The following is a 23241-nucleotide window of genomic DNA, read 5'->3' as shown; positions in this document are numbered from 1 at the left end:
ACCGGGGTGCACTGGGCTGGCAGACTCAGCCCCCCATCAAAAGGTGAGCACAGCAGCTCTTTCCTCGCCTGCCTCTATTCCGGTTGCTCTGCCGTGGGCTCTGCCAGCTCTGCCTCTCGTCCAGGTTACAGCCGCTGAGGCTGGTCTACACCTAAAATACAGGTCGATCTACGAGGCCAGCCAGCACTGGGAAAGCTTTAGTACCCTCAGAACAGTACCTAGGTCAACTCAGGCTGTGCCCACGCTGCCGAGGGAAGTCGACCTACGTGCTGCAACTCCAGCTATGTGGAGAACGTAGCTGGCGTCCACGTGCCTTAGGTCGAGTTACCGCAGGGTCTACGGGAGAAAGTCTCCCGGCGACTTACCTTACTTTTCCCCTCGGGGGGTGAGGGGGTAGAGTACAGGGGTCGACGGGAGAGCTATCTGCAGTCAATATGGCAAGTCTTTACTAGATCGATCTCAGAGCGTCGATCCCGGCTGTAGTGTAGACCTGCCCTTGGTTTTAGGTGTAGATGTGACAAGGTTGACAAAAGGATTCTTCGTCAGCCTGGCTTCCGCCTGTCAGAGGCGGATGACCTGCATCGACCGAAGGGGCTTTCCTGTCAGCGTAGGAAGCGTCTGCACAAGGACGCTAGAGCGGTACAGCGACAATGCTGTCCCTGTAGCATGGACATCTCCCCAGCTAGCAGCATCCCAGCCCCCGAGGGCTTTCCAGCCCGCGAGCTCCTGATCCGAACGCAGCCTCCACCCAGCCAGCAGTGCGCCCGAAGAGACGCCTTGCACCTCCCACCTGACGAGGTGGCACCCAAGGACAAGGTGCACGTGCTGGAGATTCAAAGTGCAGAAGCTGCCACCTTAAAGGGAGCCTTGCTCCAAGCCCCGTGTTTTTAAAACGAAGAGCTCGGGAATCTGCACTTCGGACAAGGCCTCCGAGCCTCCCAAGGAAATACCATGGAGCCATCCAGCAGCAGGGCCGAAACACATGCCTCACCAGCAGACAAATGTGTCCCTGTCCATTACTACTTACTCTGCTGTAAAGAGCCAGGCTAACCCCCAGGCCCACAGCAGGTGGGAACGTTCCTCGCACTGCCCGTGGCTTTGCCCGTCACCCCACGAGACAGCAGTCAATCCCTTGCAGCACCAAAAAAGGGACTGCCGCAGGGATTAATGTAGAGGGCCCCGATCCCTTTAGATCTAGGGTATGCGATAAAAAGGACTAAGGCCTGGTTCTTCTCCTGGGTACATGCAAGTTGAGACACTGCTCTACTCCAGCCACAGCTCCCCAAATGAAGGCATAGTCCTAGTGTCCCCCCTTCACCACCCCTCTCCCCGTGGACCCTATGGAGATGGCTGTGGAGCCAGCAGCGTGTTTGCCAGGGAGCGTCCCGACTGCTCAGAGCGTGCCCAGAAAGCCATGGTACAGAAGTGGTTAGTGCCAACAAGAAACCAGAAGGAAAAGACATTAGTGAGTCTGGAGAAGGAGGTGTTCTGGCCTGAGATTTTAACTTGAGCTTGACAAATGCCACGTTTTGTTCCTCAGTCTTTTATAGTAGCAGAACGCAGCTGCCTTCCCCTCCCCAGACAGTGACCTGGGTATCTGGCCACTGAACACCTGTTCTGGGTGGGTAGGGACTTTTAGCCGAGCTGTGAACTGTGGCTAGACCTCGGGGGTCATTAAGCTTCCCCACCCAGTTACATCAGTGCTGCTCAAATGAGCTGGGGCGGGGGAGAAATGGCACACCAAGGTCTAAGGGGCAACTGTGCTCTGGGAAGCAGCAGTGCCGGAGTGGCACCTGGGCTCTGGGGTTATTCTCCTATTTTTGCAGCACAATTTGAACACATGAGGCTGACAGACCTGACCACACTGCCTGCGGTCTGAGAGCCAAGCTGAGGGTCTCCTTTTCACGCAGTCACCAGTGAGAGGTTCTGCAAGGCAAAGGAGGCTGTCCAGGACATCTATGCAGCCCTGTAGCTTTCAGTGAGTTTGCACAAAAACTGAGTGCGAGAGGAAACCTGCTGAAGGCACACAAAGGAAGGAAGACACTCCAGTTCCCTCCTGCTGACTCTGCGGGGCTTTAGTGACTACAGCCAGCCGACCTGGAGAGCGGAGTGCCATTTTAGTCTCTTCCAGACCAGAATCATGCTTTTGGCTCTCAGCCCCTCCGATAACAAGCACTCGGCCACAGGGCAACTCTGCTGTTCACCCTGTGATGGTCTCATTCCTCCCCAATGCCAGACTTCCCTGCTGAGAGCACTGCACAGAGACCCCAGTCACGAGCACTGGTATTTAGTAAGCTAATAGTCTCCTCTCTAGAGTGATCAAACAGAGAGACAGAGAGAGGAGGCAGAGCAGAGAGTAGGTCAGATTTAATGCCTCACACTGTACCTTGGTTTCTACCTTTATTCCCAGAACCTGAACAAGTAAAAGAAAAACATGTTAGCAAGGTTAGCAAACACTGAAGTGAGCTGCCTCCTCCCAAGACACGGCATGAGCCCTTTCAGATGCAGTATTTGCACACCCAGCTAGGCTGTTCTCACTCGTTCACATGCACACAGGCAGGTCACCTACCTTGGTGTCAAAGTAATGGAAGATGTTCCTGAGAATGTCTGCTTCAATTCTGGACAGCACGAGTTCTTTGGGGGCATACCTAGCTACGTAGCCATAGCATAAGATCAGGGTGCTCTTTATCTTCTCCGCTTCATTATCGCTGCGGTCCTGAGACAAGAGATAGGAAAGAAGCTAGAGAAGGAAGTGACCTGTTGGGCCACCCAGTCCCTCTCCATGAGGAGGCAGGACTGGTCCCCTTGGCCTGTCTGTCTGTGGTCCTGGGATGGGACCTCCCCACAGGGGGTGGGGCTCAGAGACTCCTGGTTCCCTTTGTATTATTTTCCTGTCCATGCTGCTGTTTGCAGCTCCCCTGCAGATTTCATTACCATGCTGTTTACATGCCTCTGCCGGAGTAACGTGGTTACCAGGACATGGGTCAAGAGAGGTCTGTGGCATTCCCTAGATTGCCTCCAGCGCCATCCTGTGCAGGACCATAAATGGAGTGATGCTAAATAGCCACCAGTTTGCAGAGCACATGAACCCAACTTGAGAGTATCCATGTGAGAGACCGGCTGCCTATGAGAGTTCGGGTTCTGTGCACTAGAATTACAGTCAGCAGGGTGGGTTAGCCAGAGAATTCTTTCCAGCTGCTGGCACTTTGCATGCCCCATACCAAACTAGAAAGCTATTCTCTTGCTTCCTTTGCGAACACTTCCGCCATGTACTGCCCTCACTTTGCTCTGCTGTTACATGCACGCAAGGTAAATATTTGACAACTGTAGTTTCTGGTGATTGCCATTAAGTGGCACACACTGATAGCCTGCCACAGGTGGGTATGTTGGTCACTCCATGGAGAGCAATCTACTGCCCTCCCAATAAGTGCAAATTCTTGGTTTGCCATAGTGGGCTAAGTCAATGGTCTGAAGCAACAGTTCTCAGACTGGTTTGTTTCCTAGGGGGCTCCTTTCTCAAGATGACCTCCTGAGGTCCCTTCCAACCCTGATAGTCTATGATATTCTATGATTCAAGAGGTTTCACAGTAGGATGTGGGGGCTGGGGTGATGGGCCTTACACAAGGTGGTCAGGAGAGCCACTGATCTAGAGGGCGGTCAGCTCAGAGTAACCTTGGAGGGTCAACTCCCCAGCACAGCTGGGCCCCTGGAGTGAAAGCACTGCAAGTTCCCCCTCCCAGCGTGGAAGAGCTGTGACCCTTCACAGGCTGCTCTTTACGAGTGGAAGAGCTTCCGCGTCTCTGCAGAGCGGCTTGGCCCCCGCCAGGACACGGCCCTCCTGCCTCAAGATGGGTTCCTCCCCCCAACCTCATAACCATTATACTGTGTGCACCTTTGACCAGAATCAGACTATTGACCCCTAGCCTGGGTCCGTCTGTTGCATGTGAAGGGCCCATAATTGGGCCCAAGGGGCACAAAGCACAGTGGGGGTGAGGGCAGGAGACTATTCTGCCACCTTCCATCGGCAGCCACCACACCTCTCAGGACTTAGACATTAACCAGACCTTGTCAAGGGGGGCAAGCCCAGGCCAAGTCCACTCTGCACATCCCTGTGCATCGACTCCCACCAGAGACAGGGACAGTGCAAATGCATTTGAGGGCAGGCTCTGGCTGCCAGCTCTTGTGCACTACCTAGTCAATAGCTCCCCTCTGGGGACGTGCGAGGCTACGGCCCACACATGGCTCTGAACAGGTAACGCACTGGTATTATTCACCATCCAGCCTCGACCTCTCAGGAGACTCCCTATTTGGCAGATACAGACACTGAAGCTGTGGCTTCTCCAAGGCCTCCCAGCAAGGAAGAGGCAGAGCTGGGACTGGAGTTCATAGGAGGTCCCAGTTCCCAACCCTCTGCTCATTCCACTCCTCCCTGCAGCCAATGACACTCCTGTGAGAGCAAGGGGACTGGGCAGCCCCCGTAACATTCCCTTGAGACACAGGGGACTAGGCCTGTTTAGTGAAGAGCTGCTCAGGTGTGGAGATCTGACTGTGTTGGGGCTCTGGAAGCACCTACCCCCATCACCCCACTCCAGGTTACTTGGCCCTTTTACCTTGAAGATACTGAACAGTCCCACTGATTTTTTGAAGATGTCGGATTTGACAAAGTCTTCTAGTTTGGCCAGGGTTTCGTCCAGGTGATTTATTGCACAGATCCCAAAGCTGGAGGCAAGTCCCTGGAGGATGGGGAGAGAGCTATTAATTCACCAGCCCTGACTGGCCTGTTCAAAACACAATTCTTGGTGGTTTAACACCAGGCTTTCAAAGCGTGCTCAGCTGACAGCAGGCCTGGCAGCTTGGCAGTTTACGCTCTCCACAGAGCAGTGGCTCAGATATCTTCATACGGGGACGCAGCTTGTGAAAGGCTCCAGTCTTCGCATACAGCCAAGCCACTCAGAGCAAAGTGGAGTCTCTCATGTAGTCTAAATTCCTAGAGGAGTGAAGCTTTGGCCTGCCTAGCAGACCCTAGTGGGTCATGACACACCTGGCCACCCAGGCTAGCCACATCTGTCAGTATAAACAAGCCAGCTATACTATGTTCTCCAGAAGTCACATATGAGTTTTGCTTCCCCAGCAGACAGACAGGAGCAAATTCAAGGGAGTCCAAATCTACTGGGAATCAAAAGCAACTTTAGCAGGTTGCCTTCCGCATCATAACTCCCCACACCAGGTAGTCCAGCAAGTTGGGCTGAAACTCCATAAACCATTTATTAAAAACTAGCCCTTACTGGATCAGAGCCAGTCACCATTAACTTATGTCTGTGCTGCCCTTAAACATGACTAGATGCAGGGGTAACACTCACCCCGATACATCTGAACAGTGCAAAGTAACGCTACATGGCAGCTTACGATAGCGACAGAGAATCCTGTACCCAGGTGACAGCTCAGGGGAACTTCAGGGAGCCCATGTAATCACCAGGGAAAGAGACCACTAGAGGCAGGCACCCCAGGGCTGGTTTCCTCTCTCACCCAGAACACTGCGGCACTAGCAGCCAGGCGCTAACATGGTTTAAGGTGTTGCTCTGTGACTGACCCAGAGAGCGTACCTCTTGGGAGTTCAACCTCTTCCCGCGGTACCCCATATTCCTTGGATCCCCCTGTACTGAGCCAGCCTGTTCCGAACCTCGCTTCTTTATGTAGTCTGGCAAGCACCACTCCCCCCCAGACACTAGCTGGAGTGGGTAGGGAGACAGCTTTAGGTCTCAAACGAGGCCATGTGCTAAGAAGGGATCGTTAGTGTGGCACTGGGGAAAGGGTAGGAAGCAGCTTTATCTCCAGGCCACATCTGCCTGGCCATTGAGTCTTGGGCCAAACCCAGAGGGAGACATGAAGAGGTGGAATAAGCTGGTTATAGAAGTGCCTAGGAGGGCAGAGGGCTGGAGCCTGCACTAGTCTGTCATTCAGTGGGTGTGTGACACACAGAAGGAGGCGGGGCATGCAGTGGGGAAGCCCCCTTCTCACTAGAGGACATGGTGGTGCTGGCCCACATGTTGTCTCCTCACCTCCCTTTCTGCTTCCTCCTGGTACCTAGCTGTTTCAAGCAGCTCTTGAAGCTGCTTTTGCACCACATCCTTGTTCGAACAGACCCCAAGAGCTGTTCCAATGCACTTATACAGGAAGTTCTGGAAGACAAGAAGAGGAGCATTGTGTTCTATGGAACCAAAACACCAGCAGAGCCCTTGGGAGAGCAGACATCACCCATGGCCTTCCACTCAGCCTCCAGCTACCCTTCAATGCAAGCCACGGCTCAGGAGATCATGTATTGACTGTACGGCCCAAGTGCACACATTGCTCTGACCCCTCTCAGCACCCGAGACTCCAACTGGCCAGTTTTACTCTTGCAATAGAGCATTCCCAGGCACAAGGGGAGGACAGGATGGGACCCTGCACAGGGACAGAATAGGACAGGACACAAGAACCCAGGATTCACTGGCGCTGGAAGGGAAGGAGTTGCAGGGTAGGGGTCAGGCAGGAAGCAGCAGCAGCGAGCTTAGGCTACAGCAGGGAAGCTGCAAGTTAAGTTTTTAGCTCAAACAGTCCAGATGCTAGAACCAGCTGCTCCCACTGCAGCTAGCCCATGGCACGTCTAGCCACTCCATGCACACTCCAACCCACGCCTGCCTTTCGGCTGCTGCTCTTGGGGGGACGGGCCCGCGCACGCACCGCTCTCGAAAACCCCAAACTCAGCCAGCCCTGCTTCAGCACACGAGGACCACAGCAGAGAACTGCTGCAATTCATTAACCCCCCTTGGCGGCTCTGGGCTTCTGCTATCACATGTACGCAGGAGACTCACGTCAGCCTCGGCACCCCTCACTTTCACAGCCTCACCTCACGTCTCTCCTCCCACGAGATTTCTTTCCTTCGTGCTCTTCGCTGCCCAGGAGGGCCAGAACCTCGGTGACCCTCCACACCTCACTGAGGCAGACCCTAAATCCTGCTCTGTTCTTCTCCAAAATATCGCCAAAGCCACCCACTCCTCCCTGGCTGCACCCACGAGACCCTGGCTCGCTCACGCAACCGTGGACCGATTCGCCACAACTAGAGTAACTGAAATGTTGGGCGATTCCTTGGCTCAGCGGCCCGAACGCCCCGCAGAGGCGGTGCACTGCAAGGCACTACCGTGGTGACACTGTGACCGCCACTGCTTCCAACGGCGCCTAGAATCCAAGTCGTTGGCTGTATGCGGCAGCTGACCAAGATCAGCCCCAGGCTTCCCCATCCCCTCCAGCTGGGCCTGGCTGGGAGCAGATGCTTCCCTCTGAATGCCAGAGTACCCAGCCCCTGCACCCCAGCCGCCTCCCCAGGGATACAAGCCCAGGAGGACGACGACGAACCTTCTCGGAGGGAAAGCCGTTGTAGCTGCTCAGCTGCTTGCACATTTCCATGCTGAACTGACAAATCCAGGCGTCGTCAGAAATCGCCGTCAGCGTCTCCCGGAGGAACTGCAGGGGAGAGAAATGGAGAGAACGGATTTCTATTCAGAGCCTCCCGGTGTGCGAGGAGAAGACAGAGCCCCTGCCCAAGTGCTGGGCGTGTTTAAGCCTCTATTTAAAGCTCAGAGCCTTGAGTGTCTGAATTGAACACCCACGCAGAGATGGAGACTCCCGAGAGGCACCGCTAAGACAGACGTTCAGAGCACGGGGATGCATACAGGCTCCACTCTGCTGAATGGAGGCAGGGCCCCAGAGGTTAGTGACTGTCATTATCCAAGGCCGGCCCAGCTAACTCTACTCTGCCTCTCAGCTATTTCCTTCCAGCTCTCAGCACGAACACTGGTGCTGCCTTGGAAGGAGTCTGAGGGAGGAGGAGGAGTTCTTCCTGGAGAACAGCATGCTGCCTCTTTCCGGAGCAGGAGGAACCCCTGCACTAGTTCCTTGATTGCTCCAGGCCTTATTTTAAACTTTAACAAATCCCCTGCGCACACACTGTTCTGGGATTCGTGCCCTCAGGCGACCCAGGAAGCCTAGAGAGGAGACGGCTCGGGTACTTCCCCTACCAGGCCCTGCCTGAACCCATCAGCAGCTAGGCTAACCTGAGCCCTGTCATTTGTCCGAGCCAAGAGGTCTCTTCAGAGCAGTCCGTGGCGACTGGGGACACACAGCTGCCTTGCAGTGGGGGCAGAGGTCCGGGTTCTAGGCCTACAGCCTTGCACATGGCGTAAAGGCACGCTCCCTCTGCCGCACTGACCCTCAGAGGAGGCTCAACGGCCTCTTGAGCAGACACAGTGTCGCCAAGTGCTCCAGGCTGCATTTGGGACCCCCCGACCCTGCTCCCCATGCGTGCACCCTCACACACCCCCATTAACAATACAGGCTATTACACCCCTTTGAACACACTTACCAAAAGCAGCTTGTCTTCCCACTCCTTCGGGGACAGGGATTTCTCCGTATTTGCTACAAGAAAAACCAAACCCTTCGTGTGTGCTGGTTTCAGATCAGCACCCTACAAAGCACAGAGTGCAGCAGGCAGAACAGGCTCTCCTGAGGATTGCGGAGCCAACACTCCAAACACAGCCATGGACACGTTACTAGCTCTCGCAAGGAGGCTGGTGTGTAAATGCAGTGTGGAGAGGAACCCAGTTACCTTTGATTTAACACACAGTTTAAGTGCAATATTTTGGGAGACCTAAATGGAGTCCAGTTATCAGTTACAGTGGCAATAAGGGTCATTAAATCAAGGTGCCAAATGAAGAGTTTGCAAAGAACATGAACTTACACCAAAGAACCTCTGCGCTTTTTGGCATGGCTGGTCACACTGCCCCCACCCCACTGGTGGGAGCACTGAGATTATTTCACTGAAGTGTCCCTAGCCTCTGTTTGCCAGAAGATGGGAATGGGCAATGGGATGGATCACTTGATTCCCTGTTCTGTTCATTCCCTTTGGGGCCCCTGACATTGGCCTTTGTGTCAGGGTGGCCAACGTGAAGGCTGCATCCAATCTGGAGCAGCACTAACACCGAGGAATGGCCCGCACATTCAGCTCCCAGCATGCAGCGCTCCTTCCAAAGAAAGGAGACGAGCGTTTGCAGCGCCATGTTACAAGGTAGCAACTGACACCATGGGCGGAACTACAGAACCCTGGCTGCACTTCCTGGCCTTGGCCTTGCAGAAGCAGCAGGGATCAGAGGATATGTGTAGCCTTAATTGGCCAAGTGTTTCTCTTCTGTGGTTTTCTAGATTTTGCTCCTCAAAGCTCCACAGGCTTCAAGGTGTGGCTAGCCTCCTGATGCCTGAAGGCAGGCTTTTCCGGGACACAGCACTGCACGCCAGCCCTGTGTGACAGGGCAGGAGGGCTGCCTCCTGGAAGCTGCACATCGAGGCTGCTGTCAGAGGTTAGGAGACAGCCAGCCAGAGCAGCTCGTGGGTTGTTTACAGTGATCTGCATGGCCTCTTCGTGTTTGAATAGTTACAGTTTAATGCTGAGTAGTTCCAGACTGCTGCCCATCCCCACAGTATCCGAGTGCAACAGCGCACCTCAACAGCAGCCTTTAGATATCACAGGCCTCTGAATAAGACTTTCGCTTGTGGCCCCATTAATGCCTTACCTTCCAAGTGCTCTACTAAGGGGGGAATCTTCTTATTCCACAGCTGACCCAGCATGGGATGGATATTAAGGTGCAATACATTCAGTAGACGCAGGGCAGCTGCCCCCCGACCGTCTCCTAAATATGGCTGTGAAGAAACAGTCTGGGGGAAATGGGGCAGAAGAGAATTACAGCAGGTGAATTCACAGTTGTGTATATAATTCCTGTAAGCACTGGAAGGCTACAGAAAGATGTGGAGGTTAAGTATAGCTTCACTCCCCTCCCCGAACCCAGCACAATTGATTTAGCCATCATGGAAACACCAGCAGCCAGGACACAAGCATGCAGCTGACAGAGGGGAGACGGGATGTTTTGCCAAGGACGTGGGGGCAAATCCTGTTTCCTGAGACACGCTAGAAAGTTCCCAAATATCAAAGAGTAGGGGGGCCTGGTTTTTAAGAAGCTCCTGGGTAACATTTCCAAGAGTGCCCAAGTCCCATTTTCACAGATGATGTAGGCACATGGAACCCCAAGTGCCTAAGTCACTTATGAAAACGGGACGTTTCTGAAAGTATTTCCCCTTGCTCATAAAAGGGCCGACAGACTACAGAGAACTCTATCAGTAGAAAGGACCCAGCTGCTGCTCCCTGGATCACAGCACGTCCATCTCAGATTACAGTGATGACAAGAGCGGTAAGGCCATAGGAATGATTATCCAGGCTTTTACAGCACCCCTGGCTTGGAGGCACCAGGGCCTGGGTAGTCAGGGGGCACTAGTACCAGGGCAGACCATTCTCAGCCTGGTCTTCCCACCCCCTCCAGGGAAGAAAATGCCGCCTTCTTTCAGTACAAAGAGAACCCAGACAGACCAGCCCCAACCTCACTCACCAGCAGCCTCGCCATTAGAGCGCACGGCGATGGCAGGTTTGCTACAAATACAGAAACAAGTGTCAGATGGGAAACTTGCTCACCTAGAGCCTGAGCACAAGACTAGACGCTCTGGATGCTCAATGCTTCCTGCTGAAGCAGGCACAGAATCTGCCCAGGAGAGCAGCTGCCGATACAAACCATGTGTGTCGTAGTGGATGAGGACGGCATTCTCTCCCTCCTCTTGTTTCTTTGTAGCCAGGTGCATTAAGCTCCTGCATAGGGGGGTCAGGGCACCGGTGAACTGTATGGGGGTCACGAACTCCAAGAGATACGGCCAGAGAACCTGCGGAGAACAAGTCAATCATGTTTGTCTAGCACAGGAGCGGGCTAACTTTTTGGACTGAGGGCCGCATTGAGTTTCTGAAATTGTATGGAGGGCCAGTTAAGGGAGGCTGTGCCTCCCCAAACAGCCAGGCATGGCCTAGCCCCTACCCCCTATCTGCCCTCCCCTCGCTTCTCGCCCCCTGATGGCCCCCCTGGGACTCCTGCCCCATCCAACCCTCCTTGTTCCCTGATGGCCCCCCCCATGGACCCCTGCCACATCCACTGCCCCTGCTCTCAGTCCCCTGACCACCCACAGAACACCCACCCCTAACTGCCCCCTGCCACCCCATCCAACCCCCTCCAAGGATTTTAAAGACTCCTTATTGAGGTTGCAGGAACAAACCATCCCGATGTGTAGAAAGAATAGTAAATATGGCAGGCAACCAGCTTGACTTAACAGTGAAATCCTTACTGATCTTAAAACACAAAAAAGCAGCTTACAAGAAGTGGAAGATGGGACAAAAGACCAGGGAAGAGTATAAACATATTGCTCGGGCATGCAGGAGTGAAATCAGGAAGGCCAAATCACACCCGGAGTTGCAGCTAGCAAGAGATGTTAAGAGTAACAAGAAGGGTTTCTTCAGGTATGTTAGCAACAAGAAGAAATTCAAGGAAAGTGTGGGCCCCTTACTGAATGAGGGAGGCAACCTAGTGACAGAGGATGTGGAAAAAGCTAAATGTACTCAATGCTTTTTTTGCCTCTGTTTTCACAAACAAGGTCAGCTCCCAGACTGTTGCACTGGACAGCACAGCATGGGGAGGAGGTGACCAGCCCTCTGTGGAGAAAGAAGTGGTCCGGGACTATTTAGAAAAGCTGGACGAGCACAAGTCCATGGGGCCGGATGCGCTGCAACCGAGGGTGCTAAAGGAGTTGGCGGATGTGATTGCAGAGCCATTGGCCATTATCTTTGAAAACTCATGGCGATTGGAGGAGGCCCCGGATGACTGGAAAAAGGCTAATGTAGTGCCCATCTTTAAAAAAGGGAAGGCGGTGGCTCCGGGGAAACTACAGGCCAGTCAGCCTCACCTCAGTCCCCGGAAAAATCATGGAGCAGGTCCTCAAGGAATCAATTCTGAAGCACTTAGAGGAAAGTGATCAGGAACAGTCAGCATGGATTCACCAAGGGCAAGTCATGCCTGACTAATTTAATTGCCTTCTATGACGAGATAACTGGCTCTGTGGATGAGGGGAAAGTAGTGGACATGTTATTCCTTGACTTTAGCAAAGCTTTTGATACAGTCTCCCACAGTAAGTTAAAGAAGTATGGGCTGGAAGAATGGACTATGAGGTGGATAGAAAGCTGGCTAGATTGTCGGGCTCAACGGGTAGTGATCAATGGTCCATGTCTAGTTGGCAGCCGGTATCAAGTGGAGTGCCCCAAGGGTCGGTCCTCGGGCCGGTTTTATTCAGTATCTTCATTAATGATCTGGAGGATGGTGTGGATTGCACCCTCAGCAAGTTTGCAGATGACACTAAACTGGGACTAGAGGTAGATACACTGGAGGGGAGGATAGGATACAGAGGGACCTAGACAAATTAGAGGATTGGGCCAGAAGAAATATGATGAGGTTCAACAAGGACAAGTGCAGAGTTCTGCACTTAGGATGGAAGAATCCCACGCACTGCTACAGGCTAGGAACCGAATGGCTTGGTAGCAGTTCTGCAGAAAAGGACCTAGGGGTTACAGTGGACGAGAAGCTGGCTACGAGTCAACAGTGTGCCCTTGTTGCCAAGAAGGTCAATGATATTTTGGGATGTATAAGTAGGGGCACTGCCAGCAGATAGAGGGATGTGATCCTTCCCCTCTATTCGACACTGGTGAGGCCTCATCTGGAGTAGTGTGTCCAGTTTTGGGCCCCACACTACAAGAAGGATGTGAAAAAATTTGAAAGTGTCCAGCGGAGGGTAACAAAAATGATTAGGGGACTGGAGCACATGACTTATGAGGAGAGGCTGAGGGAACTGGGATTGTTTAGTCTGCGGAAGAGAAGAATGAGGGGGGATTTGATAGCTGTTTTCAACTACCTGAAAGGGGGTTCCAAAGAGGATGGCTCTAGACTGTTCTCAGTGGTAGCAGATGACAGAACGAGGAGTAATGGTCTCAAGTTGCAGTGGGGGAGGTTTAGGTTGGATATTAGGAAAAACTTTCACTAGGAGGGTGGTGAAGCACTGGAATGGGTTCCTTAGGGAGGTGGTGGAATCTCCTTCCTTAGAAGTTTTTAAGGTCAGGCTTGACAAAGCCCTGGCTGGGATGATTTAGTCGGGGATTGGTCCTGCTTTGAGCAGGGGGTTGGATTAGATGACCTCCTGAGGTCCCTTCCAACCTTGATATTCCATGATTCTAACCACCCCTTCTCCCTGACCGCCCCTGGATCCCTAGCCCCTAACTGCCCCCCACCACCCCATCCAACCCCCCTTCTCCTTCCTGACTGCCCCCCCTGGAAACCCTGCCCCCATTCAACCCCACTGTTCCCCACCCTCTGACAGCCCTGACCCCTATCCACCCTCTGAACTCCCCTGCCCTCTATCCAATCCCCCCCGCTCCCTGCCCCGTTACCGCGCTGCCTGGAGCGCCGGTGGCTGGCAGCGCGGCTGCACCAGGACAGGCAGCCGTGCAGCACAGAGCACCGGGTCAGCTGGGGTCTGCCGCCCTGCCGCAGTGAGCTGAGGCTGCGGGGGAGGGGTGACAGCCTCCCGGGCCAGGAGCTCAGGGGCTGGGTAGGACGGTCCTGCAGGCCGGACGTGGCCCATAGTTTGCCCACCTCTGGTCTAGCACCATTCATGCTTCACAGGAGTGTGATAAGGTCCCTGCCCAAGGCACTGAATCGAAAGGACTCCGATAGCCCCATGAGAAATGCCTGGCCACAGGGATTGGCTGGACGGGAAGAGGAGGGGGGTTTCCACTGAGGGACACCATCCATGTGGCATCAGAGGTGGAAGAATAACTGTCTGAACATTCCCCTCCTCTGACCCACCAGCTCTCTTTTCAGGAAGGACAGAGCTCTTCAAGTTGGCTGGCACCTTGTACACCTGCTCTGAACCCGGATGCTAATGGACATCAAGGCCTTCTCATCTTCCACCACTTCACAAACTCACCTGAGACAGTTCCTTGTTCAGAGTTTACAAATCCAGGTGCCCTCAGCTTAGAGGAAAGAGCAACTGGACTCTGTCACCAAACGATTCAGCGAAGAGCCTATTTGTTCTCTTCTCCGACGAGAGAGCAGGGAGATCTGTCCCTGGCTTTGGAACTGCAGCAGTCTGGACTTGCCTAAAAGCAGGCCTGACAGCAGACTGTGCAGGCCAAACAGCACCCCCCGGCCAGCTCTTACCAAGTGCATTAACACTGGCAATTCCCAACTCACGCACTTGGTAAGGCAGGCAGTACAGGGTACGGACCGAGTTCAGCCCCAAGCAGGGAACGACAGTACTCCACAGACTCACCTCGTCCATCCTGTCGACAGTGGTGCTGATGAGAAAGAGAGTATTGATGCTGATGTTCTGGACGCTGTCACTAGTTAAGTCATCAGCTTCTGGCGTCTGCTTCCTGGGTTGCTGTAAGGGAGCACGAACGCAGGTTAAGAGAGGAGCACAGCTGTGATCAGGCCCAGGAGACAGTGGGCAGGCAACAGAGGCCAGCTCCCTCTCCCCTGGGGCTGCACCATCACCCCCTCCCCACACCTACACAGGCTCACATTTTCCAAGCCATCAAGACAGCATGCTCAGCAGATGGCAGCGTTACTCTGGGATCATGACAGGCCTCTGCCTTCCCTGCCCCATGCTATTTTGGCTCCTTGCACATCAGTCACCTTGTCTCTGGAAGGAGCTGCAGACTGCCCTCCTGCCAGATTGCACCCATTTTACTGATGGGGAAGGAAGCACTGAGTGTACGGCCTTTTTGTTTATTTTTAAGCATCTGTGTTAGGATATAGAAATTCAGGCCTGTCTGTAAAGGCCTGTACTCTAAGAATTTAGGAGTATTCTTATCACTTGGCAAGTTATAGAGGTATAAAAGAAAGAATCAAAATTACTGTCTGCTGGTGTAAGGTCCTTCTCTTACTGTGACAGTCTGAGGCCCTGTTCTTAGGCTAAGATCTTTGGCTAAGTAGCAGAGGCAGCCATAAGCTGGGAAGCGACCGGTCACCTCCTCACATTGAAATAAGGTGCTATTGGGCTGTTAGGAATACAATCCTGTCCTGATAATGCCTGTCGCCTCCAAAGAAAGGGAAGTGCTTAGAAGATGTAAAAGGAAACAGTTTGAGACCATCCTGTCTGGCAATAACTCACTTATCAATAGGTGGGATGTGAAATCCTCATTTCTGTGTTGTTCTATCATTGTGGTCCCCATTTCCCTATTGTTTGTCTGTACAATCTGTCTGGTTCTGTGATTGTTTCTGTCTGCTGTATAACTAATTTTGCTGGGTGTAAACTAATTAAGGTGGTGGGATATAATTGGTTACATAATCATGTTACAATATGTTAGGATTGGTTAGTTAAATTTCAGGAAAATGATTGGTTAAGGTATAGCTAAGCAGAACACGTTTTACTATATAGTCTGCAGTCAATCAGGAAGTGGGGGGGATGGGAAATGGGAGTGGGGAAATTGGAATCATGTTTTGCTAAGGGCGGAATGGGAACAGGGACACAGGCGTAAGGCTCTGTTGTGTCAGAGCTGGGAAGGGGGACACGAAGGAAGGAAACTTGAATCATGCTTGCTGGAAGTTCACCCCAATAAACATCAAATTGTTTGTACCTTTGGACTTTGGGTATTGTTGCTCTGTTCATGCGAGAAGGACCAGGGAAGTAAGTGGGTGAAGGAATAAGCCCCCTAACATCTTGGTGCCGGGACTTGGATGCATCGGATAGGTGAGTGGCAGCCTGTAAGTCCCCCTCCCCAACAGTCCGGGCAGCTGCTTGGAGGGGGTATTGCGAACTCTCCTGATGGTAGTTGCAGGTTCTGGCAAGCCAGGGTAAAGGATTTTTTGGATAAATGGGTAAGGAAGAACCAGGGCCCCTACCAGGTGCAGGGGTCACCCTGGAATGAGATTAAAAAGGAAATGGAGGCAGCGTTAGGGGACCCAGAGGGATGGGAGGCGGCTGAGGAGCCCACCCTCCTTTGGTATACGGGTAGTGGAAGAAGGTCCCTTCCCATGGGGACTGGATGCCTTCTAGGGAAAGGAGGCACTTCAGTCCCCTTGTGAGCGGTTTGAAGTAAGGGCAGCATTATGGGAAGCTGCCAGGAATCTTTCAAGTTTGGTGCTGCTCCAGCAAGGGCTGCTGAAGGGTTGTAAATTAGTTAGGGGTGGTTACACACGATTTGGCACAACAGGGTTTAGAGTCCAAAGCAGAGTTAACAGACTCCCTTAGAGACTGGAGCTGGGACTAGGTCCTGGGGGAGTGGGGGGGGGGGGAAGGCTTCAAAGTGCAGAATGGCAGGGTTTGCAGGAGCAGGTAACAACCCCCACTCTTCTCCCAGAGCCAGGATGAGAACCTGGGGATAAGGGTTTGCAACTGTTTCAACCCAGGGAACCTACCCTTGGCTCAGAGCTAACTATGTCCTTTTCTTCTTTTCCCTCGGTTTACTTAATTTGCTGCTGGTAGCCTATACTTTAAACTGACCTGACAGGCTTAATTGGTTTCTTGCCATCTCTTCCCCCTCCTCTCCCCACCCCCGCTTTTCCACACTTTTGTTCTTCTGAAGTTTTAATGGAGGGTACTTTGGATACTTTGAGATTTTGGGGGGTTTTTTTGGACAAAGCATGAGGGAGTTCTGCTATATTCCACTGGAATTTTTTTTTTTTTTTTTTGGGAGTAAAAGATCCATGGGCATCCATGGAGACAAATGTTTTACTGCCTCTTTGAACAGTCTCAAGAGGAAGACAGCACAGGTTAAGGCAGCTGTGTGGCAATAATTGTACTTGGTGGCTGAGTTGTTACAGACAAATTGCACTACCTTAAAGAACTGAATGTAGGAGTAAGTGAGTGAAAGGTTAGAAACAGCTTTTGCAAAAATTGATGACACAGGGTTTGGAGGAAAATAAACATTTGGGAGTTGGGGAAATGGTAAAAGGTAACTGTTGTGAAGACGTTAAAAAAGAAGGAAGTTTTTGTTTAATGATCAAACCCAGTTATATCAATGTAACTGTGTGTGCAACTCTGTGCAGTCACATTGGATGGAAGCTTGGTAATTAAATTATCCCAGGGGGTCAGGTAGAGTGGCTACCACCACCACTAGGCTTCTGTTCCCAGAAGCCTTTACAGCAATTTTGAGGGAAAACGGGCCCTTTTCCCGCAGAAATGGTCTATAAAGGGACTGCTACCGGCAGCAGGAGTAGAGAGAATCTGATCAAAATTATTTGACTATTGGGTAATGTAACCAAAATCACTAAAGGATGTAAGGGGTTTCTATTGGAATTTAACTTGGCTGCCCCTGGTTGTGTCTAGTTGTACAAGATGGGAGTGTAATCGGGGTACAGTTGTGTAAAAAAGAATAATCACAGCGCAAGGGATGTTAGGCAAAAGAGAATTTTATGTGCGCACAGGAAAAGGAAAAGGGGAGGAATGATGGGAACACTGAGCCTTGGGGTGGCTCTGGGGAATCAGACTGTCACTTTGGTGGGTGTGCATAAAAACTCTGTGGGCACGGGGGATGCAGTTATCCCTTGTGTAAAATTAATATGGCTAATATGTTGTGGAGGTTAAACTATGGAAGGAATGTGCATTTTCCCAGGACGTGTGCAGTGTATATTGGAGAAGGGGTTAAAAAAAAAAACACACCACGCAAACAAAAGATGGTACTTAATTAAAATCCTATTAGGGCTCCAAAAGGAGCCACAATAGGTTGTGCTTTCTTTTTCAGATCTGTGTGTTTTGGAGCAAGAGATGAAAGTGGAAAGTAATCAGAACTCTGGTGGAAGTAGAATGTGTCCCTTTTAAGACAGTCTGAGCTGTTAATAGCTTTGGATCCAAAAGCAAGCCAGAAAGCCTGTGTAAATAGGTTTCAGAGTAGCAGCCGTGTTAGTCTGTAACCGCAAAAAGAAAAGGAGTACTTGTGGCACCTTAGAGATTAACAAATTTATCAGAACATAAGCTTTCACAAGCTACAGCTCACTTCACGAAAGCTTGTGCTCAAATAAATTGGTTAGTCTTTAAGGTGCCATAAGTACTCCTTTTCTTGAAGCTACTAGAAGACTCAGATTATGGCCCTCCAGGAAAGGGAGGTGAAAACAAACAAGGGGAACAGGTTAACCCTAACGGGGTGGGGGGGATGTGCACTGCTAAAATCTAAAGCTGTGTCTCCATTACCTGAGAATAAACATAAAGCTTGGTACAACAGAGAAACTATTGCAAACCTGGCCTCTTGTACAATAGGGGAAACTGAGGTACACCACCTCATGAATGACCAGTGAGTGGGGTAATTTACTAGCCTGATTATATAACAAAATAGGACAGCCTGGAGGTAATTCTTCTGTTTTTCGTGCAATTAGCAAGAAGATTTGTAAAAGGAAGTGGTATTATTATTAAGCAATAATCTGTCCCCACTAGCGAGTGGTGGAAATTGTTTCTTTTGTTTTTCCAGACACTCTACAAGCAAGCTGGCACCAGTGAAAGAATAACCCACAATACCATGGATTTATGTTTTGTGTTGTTTGTCTGTGGTGTTTGTCTCGTTGCTAGCATTGCTGTGTTTCAATGAACAAAAAACCTAATGACGTGGGTGGGGGATGGCTTCAAAAGGCTAACCTTGGTGGGGGTGGAGTGGGGGGAGGGGAAGAGGTGTATGGGAATGCAAAATGCTCAACTAGGAGGCCAGCACCTGTGTAATAGCTACTGAACGGCAATTAAGGTGGTCCCCACAAGCCCTATGGGAATAATGAGAAGGGGAGGAGCTCACTGGGAATCAGTGGAGGGGTGTGTACAATAGTGTACAGCAAGAGAAGATATTTGGATGTGCCCCTCTCCTATGACTATGGAGGAGCAGGATCAGTGGCCTATGGCAAGGGTTAGACAATTGCGTGTACTGTGTATGAGGAGTTTTGGTGGGAATGTACGTATATTACTAGGGGCACAATTACACCAGCCCATAACCAAACAACACCCATCTACACGCTGCTATCTGGACTTTGGTGCACAAATGGATCTGTGAATCTTATTGCTGTAAATCAAACCAGGGCATACGGCCTGATTCCATACCAAGTGGTTAAGCTGGTTTGGGCAATATCCCATTTCTCTGTGAACATTCAATGGACTTATGATATGGACAAAAGCATGCAACAAGCTGCCCCTGCAGGTTTTGCAACTGGACACAATAAGATCTTGACCCTGTCGAAGGAGGAGAGGCAGTGTTTTGGTGGTGGCCAGGATATTGGACCATACCTCAGTGGTCAGAACTCTCGGTGTTGCTGTAAATCATCATAGCAGCTGCTGTATTGTTAACAGTATTTGTATGTTATGTTGCACATGGAAATGATTAAGGGGGACACAACCCCCTAGAAAACAGCCACTAATTATAACCTATAAGTAATGTAGTAAGCCCTCCACACCCTACAGTGTACTAGACAACCCGGACCCAACCTTCTAAGGCCCACTGTAATGGGAAGTCTGGAACACTAATTGGAATAGGTGTGGTATGCCCGTGTGAGAGAAGGTGCAGGGCACTATATTACACAGGGGCAGTGGGACAAACTGAATATTGACACCTTCCACCTTGATGCCTGGCCCTATCAGGAAATGTCTTATTTCACCATATGTCTTATGCTTTTCCAGGGATACCTGGACAGGAGGATCCCAAAAGAAAAAGAAAAAGGGGGTGGGAGTGTTAAGATATAGATATTCAGGCCACTGTGAATTTTGGGTGCCAGTCTTGACACCTTTGGCTTTCCCAGATGCAAGCACTCCCCATTCCAACCGATGCCTTGGGGCTGTAGGCAGCCAGCCTGGCACCACGTCTCAAGTGGACACTTGAGAATTTGGGCCCAGATGACTAGGCCCATGAAGCCCATGAGAGGCAGGCAAGGCTTAACCCTGGCCTTTTAGCTGGGTGCTCAAGCTTTTGCCCCAGCTTTTGGCTAGAAGCTGGGGAGGGGATTATCAGTTGCCAAGACCCCCACCCCTGCTTCCCCTGCCAGTCTACCTCAGTTATTCCTTTTTCCTGTGGAAGCAGTTGGGGAGGAGCCTGGAGGAGCCATTGAGGAAGGAGGAAATTCCAGCAATTGCAAAGCAAGATGCTTCAGCCTGTGATCGAGGGACTGTGTGAGGGTGAAGACCGAAGAAACCAGAAAGGACCGGCAGGGACAGAGTTCATGGGGTACAAGAATAATGCGCGGGTGGAGAACTGACAGATGGGGGGAGCGGGAGTGCAGTGGATTGCCCACCTTGGGACCATGTCTAGAAACGTGCCAGCTTCTCAGGCTCAACAGCCCCAAAGTAGGCAGCTCTGTGGTGCAAGCAGCAACAGAAACCCAGTTTCCAGACTCCCAGGCCTGCCTGCAGAACTCCACAGTCCAGTCTGTGGCCACTCTTCTCTTCAGCAGAGAGGAGAGGTCCCTGCCAGGCAAGGCCACCATCTTCATCCAACTGGGCTGGCCACACTTTGCTGGACTTGGATCTCCACAGCCCCACCTCCGCTCCCCAGGCAAGAGCGGCTGCCATCTGCTTCATCTCATGCACCTTTGGTTTGGCCACTGAGCTCCTGGCCCAATCTCTTTGGCCATTCGTATCACCCCTGGGCAGGGGGACCATAGACCTCCCACTTTTTGAAGTGTGGAGGCCAGCTGGGGAGCCCGGGCAGTGGTGGGAGCCGCATGGACCCAGAAAGGAGCCCCCGGACCTGCCCCTACCCCCTGGGCTCTCCACCGCTCTTACCCGGACAGGTGGGTCCTCTGAGCTGCAGCCCGGCATGGTAAGAGCCATGCGGGAAGCTGTGGGAGCCACGGCGTGGACCCTCTACCTGTCCTGGGTGGGAGTCTGGGGCGTGGGGACACAGGCTGGGGGCTGCTGTCCTCAGCCCCACCCTCACCGTGGACAGGTAGAGGGTCCACCGCAGCTCCCCACAGTTGCCTGAGCAACTTTTACCATGGCCAGGCTGTGGCTGAGCCGGGTCGAGGAGAGCTGTGGGGAGTGGGTCCCTCTACCTGCCTTGCTCTGGCTTTGGGGAGGGAGGGGTGGGAGGGGGAAAAGAGAGAAGGAGTGGAGACAGTGCCTGGGGAGGTGCCTGTGGCCCCCAACCCCACCACTTTTGGGAAGGCTCCAATGTCCTTGATGTGCTGGCTAGAATTAAAACCAAGATTTGCTCTCACATGGGCCCAAGAGACCACACAGGCCCCGCTGAGAGAGCCTACTACCGCCAGGCTAGACAAATGAACTTTACACCCAGGCCAGCAGCCTGAGGGTGCAGAGCCAGTCCTCACAGAGTCGCGTGCCCTGATCCAGAAGGACAAGGCAAGGGTAATCGTAAGAACTGGCTGTATCATGGCAGTTTTACCGTGTCAGGAGGAAGGGCGCACTGGTGGACGATGTACTCAATCATGACTTCCCCGCCTGCCTGTTCCAGATAGCCATGGTGAGCCATCGCGCTGATCACCTGGACCACGGCCCGTTTCACCTAGAGGAACAGAGGGTGAGCAGTGCACTCCACAGTGGCAGCCCCTCGAGCAAAGCAGAGGCCAGTACCCTCCTTGGCTGGAGCAGGCGGGAACGAGTAATCGTCCTTGACCTCCGCCCCAATCCCTGGCACCCATCTGTTCCAGGAAAGGCCTACACGAACGCAACCCAGCTGCTGGCTATGCAGCCATGCACAGAGGGGATTCTTAAGCCATTGAAGAGCCTCCCAAGGCTGCACAAGTCACTGCTCTAGAGGCCAGGCATTTAGATTGAAAACCAAATTCTGGTGCTTTGCAAGCAGAACCACACCCTGCAGAGCCAGATTAGCTACAGGAATTCTTCTCACTCCCAGGGCTTGAGAGAGACGCGGCAGGGAGCTGCCCCCAGCCAGCTTGGGTCTAAACCAGACACCTCCCTTTGCTCCACACCAGACACCTCCCTTTGCTCCACACCAGACACCTCCCTTTGCTCCACACCAGACACCTCCCTTTGCTCCACACCAGACACCTCCCTTTGCTCCACACCAGACACCTCCCTTTGCTCCACTGACAAAGGGAAGGGGGACAGAGGACAAGGATCACAACAGCTGGTCATGAGAGAGGCTTATTGTAATTCTTAGTCTTAAAAGAGGAACCCACAGGAGAGGTCAGCATGGGAGTCATGAGTGCTCAGAGGAGGGAGCTGAAGGAGAGAGAGGTGGTGACCTCAGAGGACCAAGGAGGCATGTTCCAGGCATAGGGGCTAGTATGAGAAGAGGGGCAGAGCTACAGGGAGCCCCCAGGTGAGCTGGGCTGGTACAGCATGGGGCACCTGCAGAGTGCCACAGGGCCCTGAAGGGGAGCCAAGTCCCAGAAAAGCCTAATTCACCACATGACCAGCCGGGAGTTAAGGATAAACGAGGGAGTTTCCAGTTACCTTATTACTGTTGTCCTGCAGAGGAAGTTTCATAGAAGAAAGAATAAAGGACTTTTTAATCTCCATCTGAGAGGCTAGAAGAGAGAACAAAGGCTCAGCAACTCAGCCCTGCCCAGACTGACAGGACCACAGGGCCTGGCCCCAGAGAGCATCCAGCACTGACCACCCTCCCTGGCCAGATGTGTGCTTCTCTCCTTTCCCCTCTTGGAAGGGCCATTGAATGGGAAAGATGCTTGTTTTCCACTTAACAAGCAACTGGATACAAAGCCACACTGCAGTCTCCATGCAGGTTCTTCACACTGAGCAGGAGTGGAATTCAGAGGCCAAGAGGGTTGGGGCAGCATTGTGCCAGCAGAACGTCCAAGCTAACATTTAGCAACTCCACCCAGACTAGCCAACAGTTACACGCCTTGGCTTTGGGAAGGGAACAGTTCTACTCCAAGAGGCATGGATGAGGCCAGAGCAGGCTTGCCATCCGGCACCAGGAAAACATTCCCACGTGGTGGAAGTGGAGATCACCCATTAGTAAACACAGCAATAAAGGGTTGAGTTGGCCTGAGGCATTTTGGCTACTAAGGGAAAGGCTTTGTGTAGCGGATTACCCTAGGCCAGGTCTGCTCAGAGGAAGCATCTGGATTACTCACAAGATGCCAATCTGCCTGGGGGCTCACAGGCCTAAGGATCCCTGGCTCCCTCCACCCCCCCAGAAAGAGGGAGCACTATTTCCTCAGTGTTGTCTGCCCACAATGGGCTGGGAGTAAGGAACAGAGCTTAAATTCCAAGCCACATCCTGTAGGGTGGCCCCAAGGTTCCTGCTTTGTGATGTTCTACAGCGGGTAACAGTGGTGTGCATACTAAATATCACAATTTTGGCATAAGGGCTTGTCTGGG

At 52.3% G+C, this 23241-nt stretch overlaps 1 protein-coding gene across 4 annotated transcripts in view; it reads right to left on the bottom strand.

Moving 5' to 3' along the window:
* MROH1 (maestro heat like repeat family member 1) overlaps positions 1–23241 on the bottom strand; it is a 104457-nt gene that overhangs the window by 47939 nt on the left and 33277 nt on the right. For all 4 annotated transcript variants that reach the window (XR_013345058.1, XM_077809631.1, XM_077809630.1 and 1 more), the window contains 12 exons: positions 22351–22424; positions 21317–21436; positions 14278–14388; positions 10650–10794; positions 10470–10510; positions 9603–9744; positions 8399–8451; positions 7393–7500; positions 6060–6179; positions 4611–4733; positions 2570–2716; positions 2387–2413 (listed from right to left, as the gene is read on the bottom strand). Coding sequence is in view for 3 of the 4 variants with exons in the window: in XM_077809631.1 (XP_077665757.1) it covers positions 2387–2413; positions 2570–2716; positions 4611–4733; positions 6060–6179; positions 7393–7500; positions 8399–8451; positions 9603–9744; positions 10470–10510; positions 10650–10794; positions 14278–14388; positions 21317–21436; positions 22351–22424 (1211 nt within the window). In the remaining variant the exon portion in view is untranslated. The remainder of the gene's footprint in view (positions 1–2386; positions 2414–2569; positions 2717–4610; positions 4734–6059; positions 6180–7392; positions 7501–8398; positions 8452–9602; positions 9745–10469; positions 10511–10649; positions 10795–14277; positions 14389–21316; positions 21437–22350; positions 22425–23241) is intronic.

Source organism: Eretmochelys imbricata, chromosome 2 (genome assembly GCF_965152235.1).
Source record: "Eretmochelys imbricata isolate rEreImb1 chromosome 2, rEreImb1.hap1, whole genome shotgun sequence".
NCBI classification, from domain to species: Eukaryota; Metazoa; Chordata; order Testudines; family Cheloniidae; genus Eretmochelys; species Eretmochelys imbricata.
The sequence above is the reverse complement of the archived record's forward strand: the minus strand, read 5'-3'. Positions and strand labels throughout refer to the sequence as shown.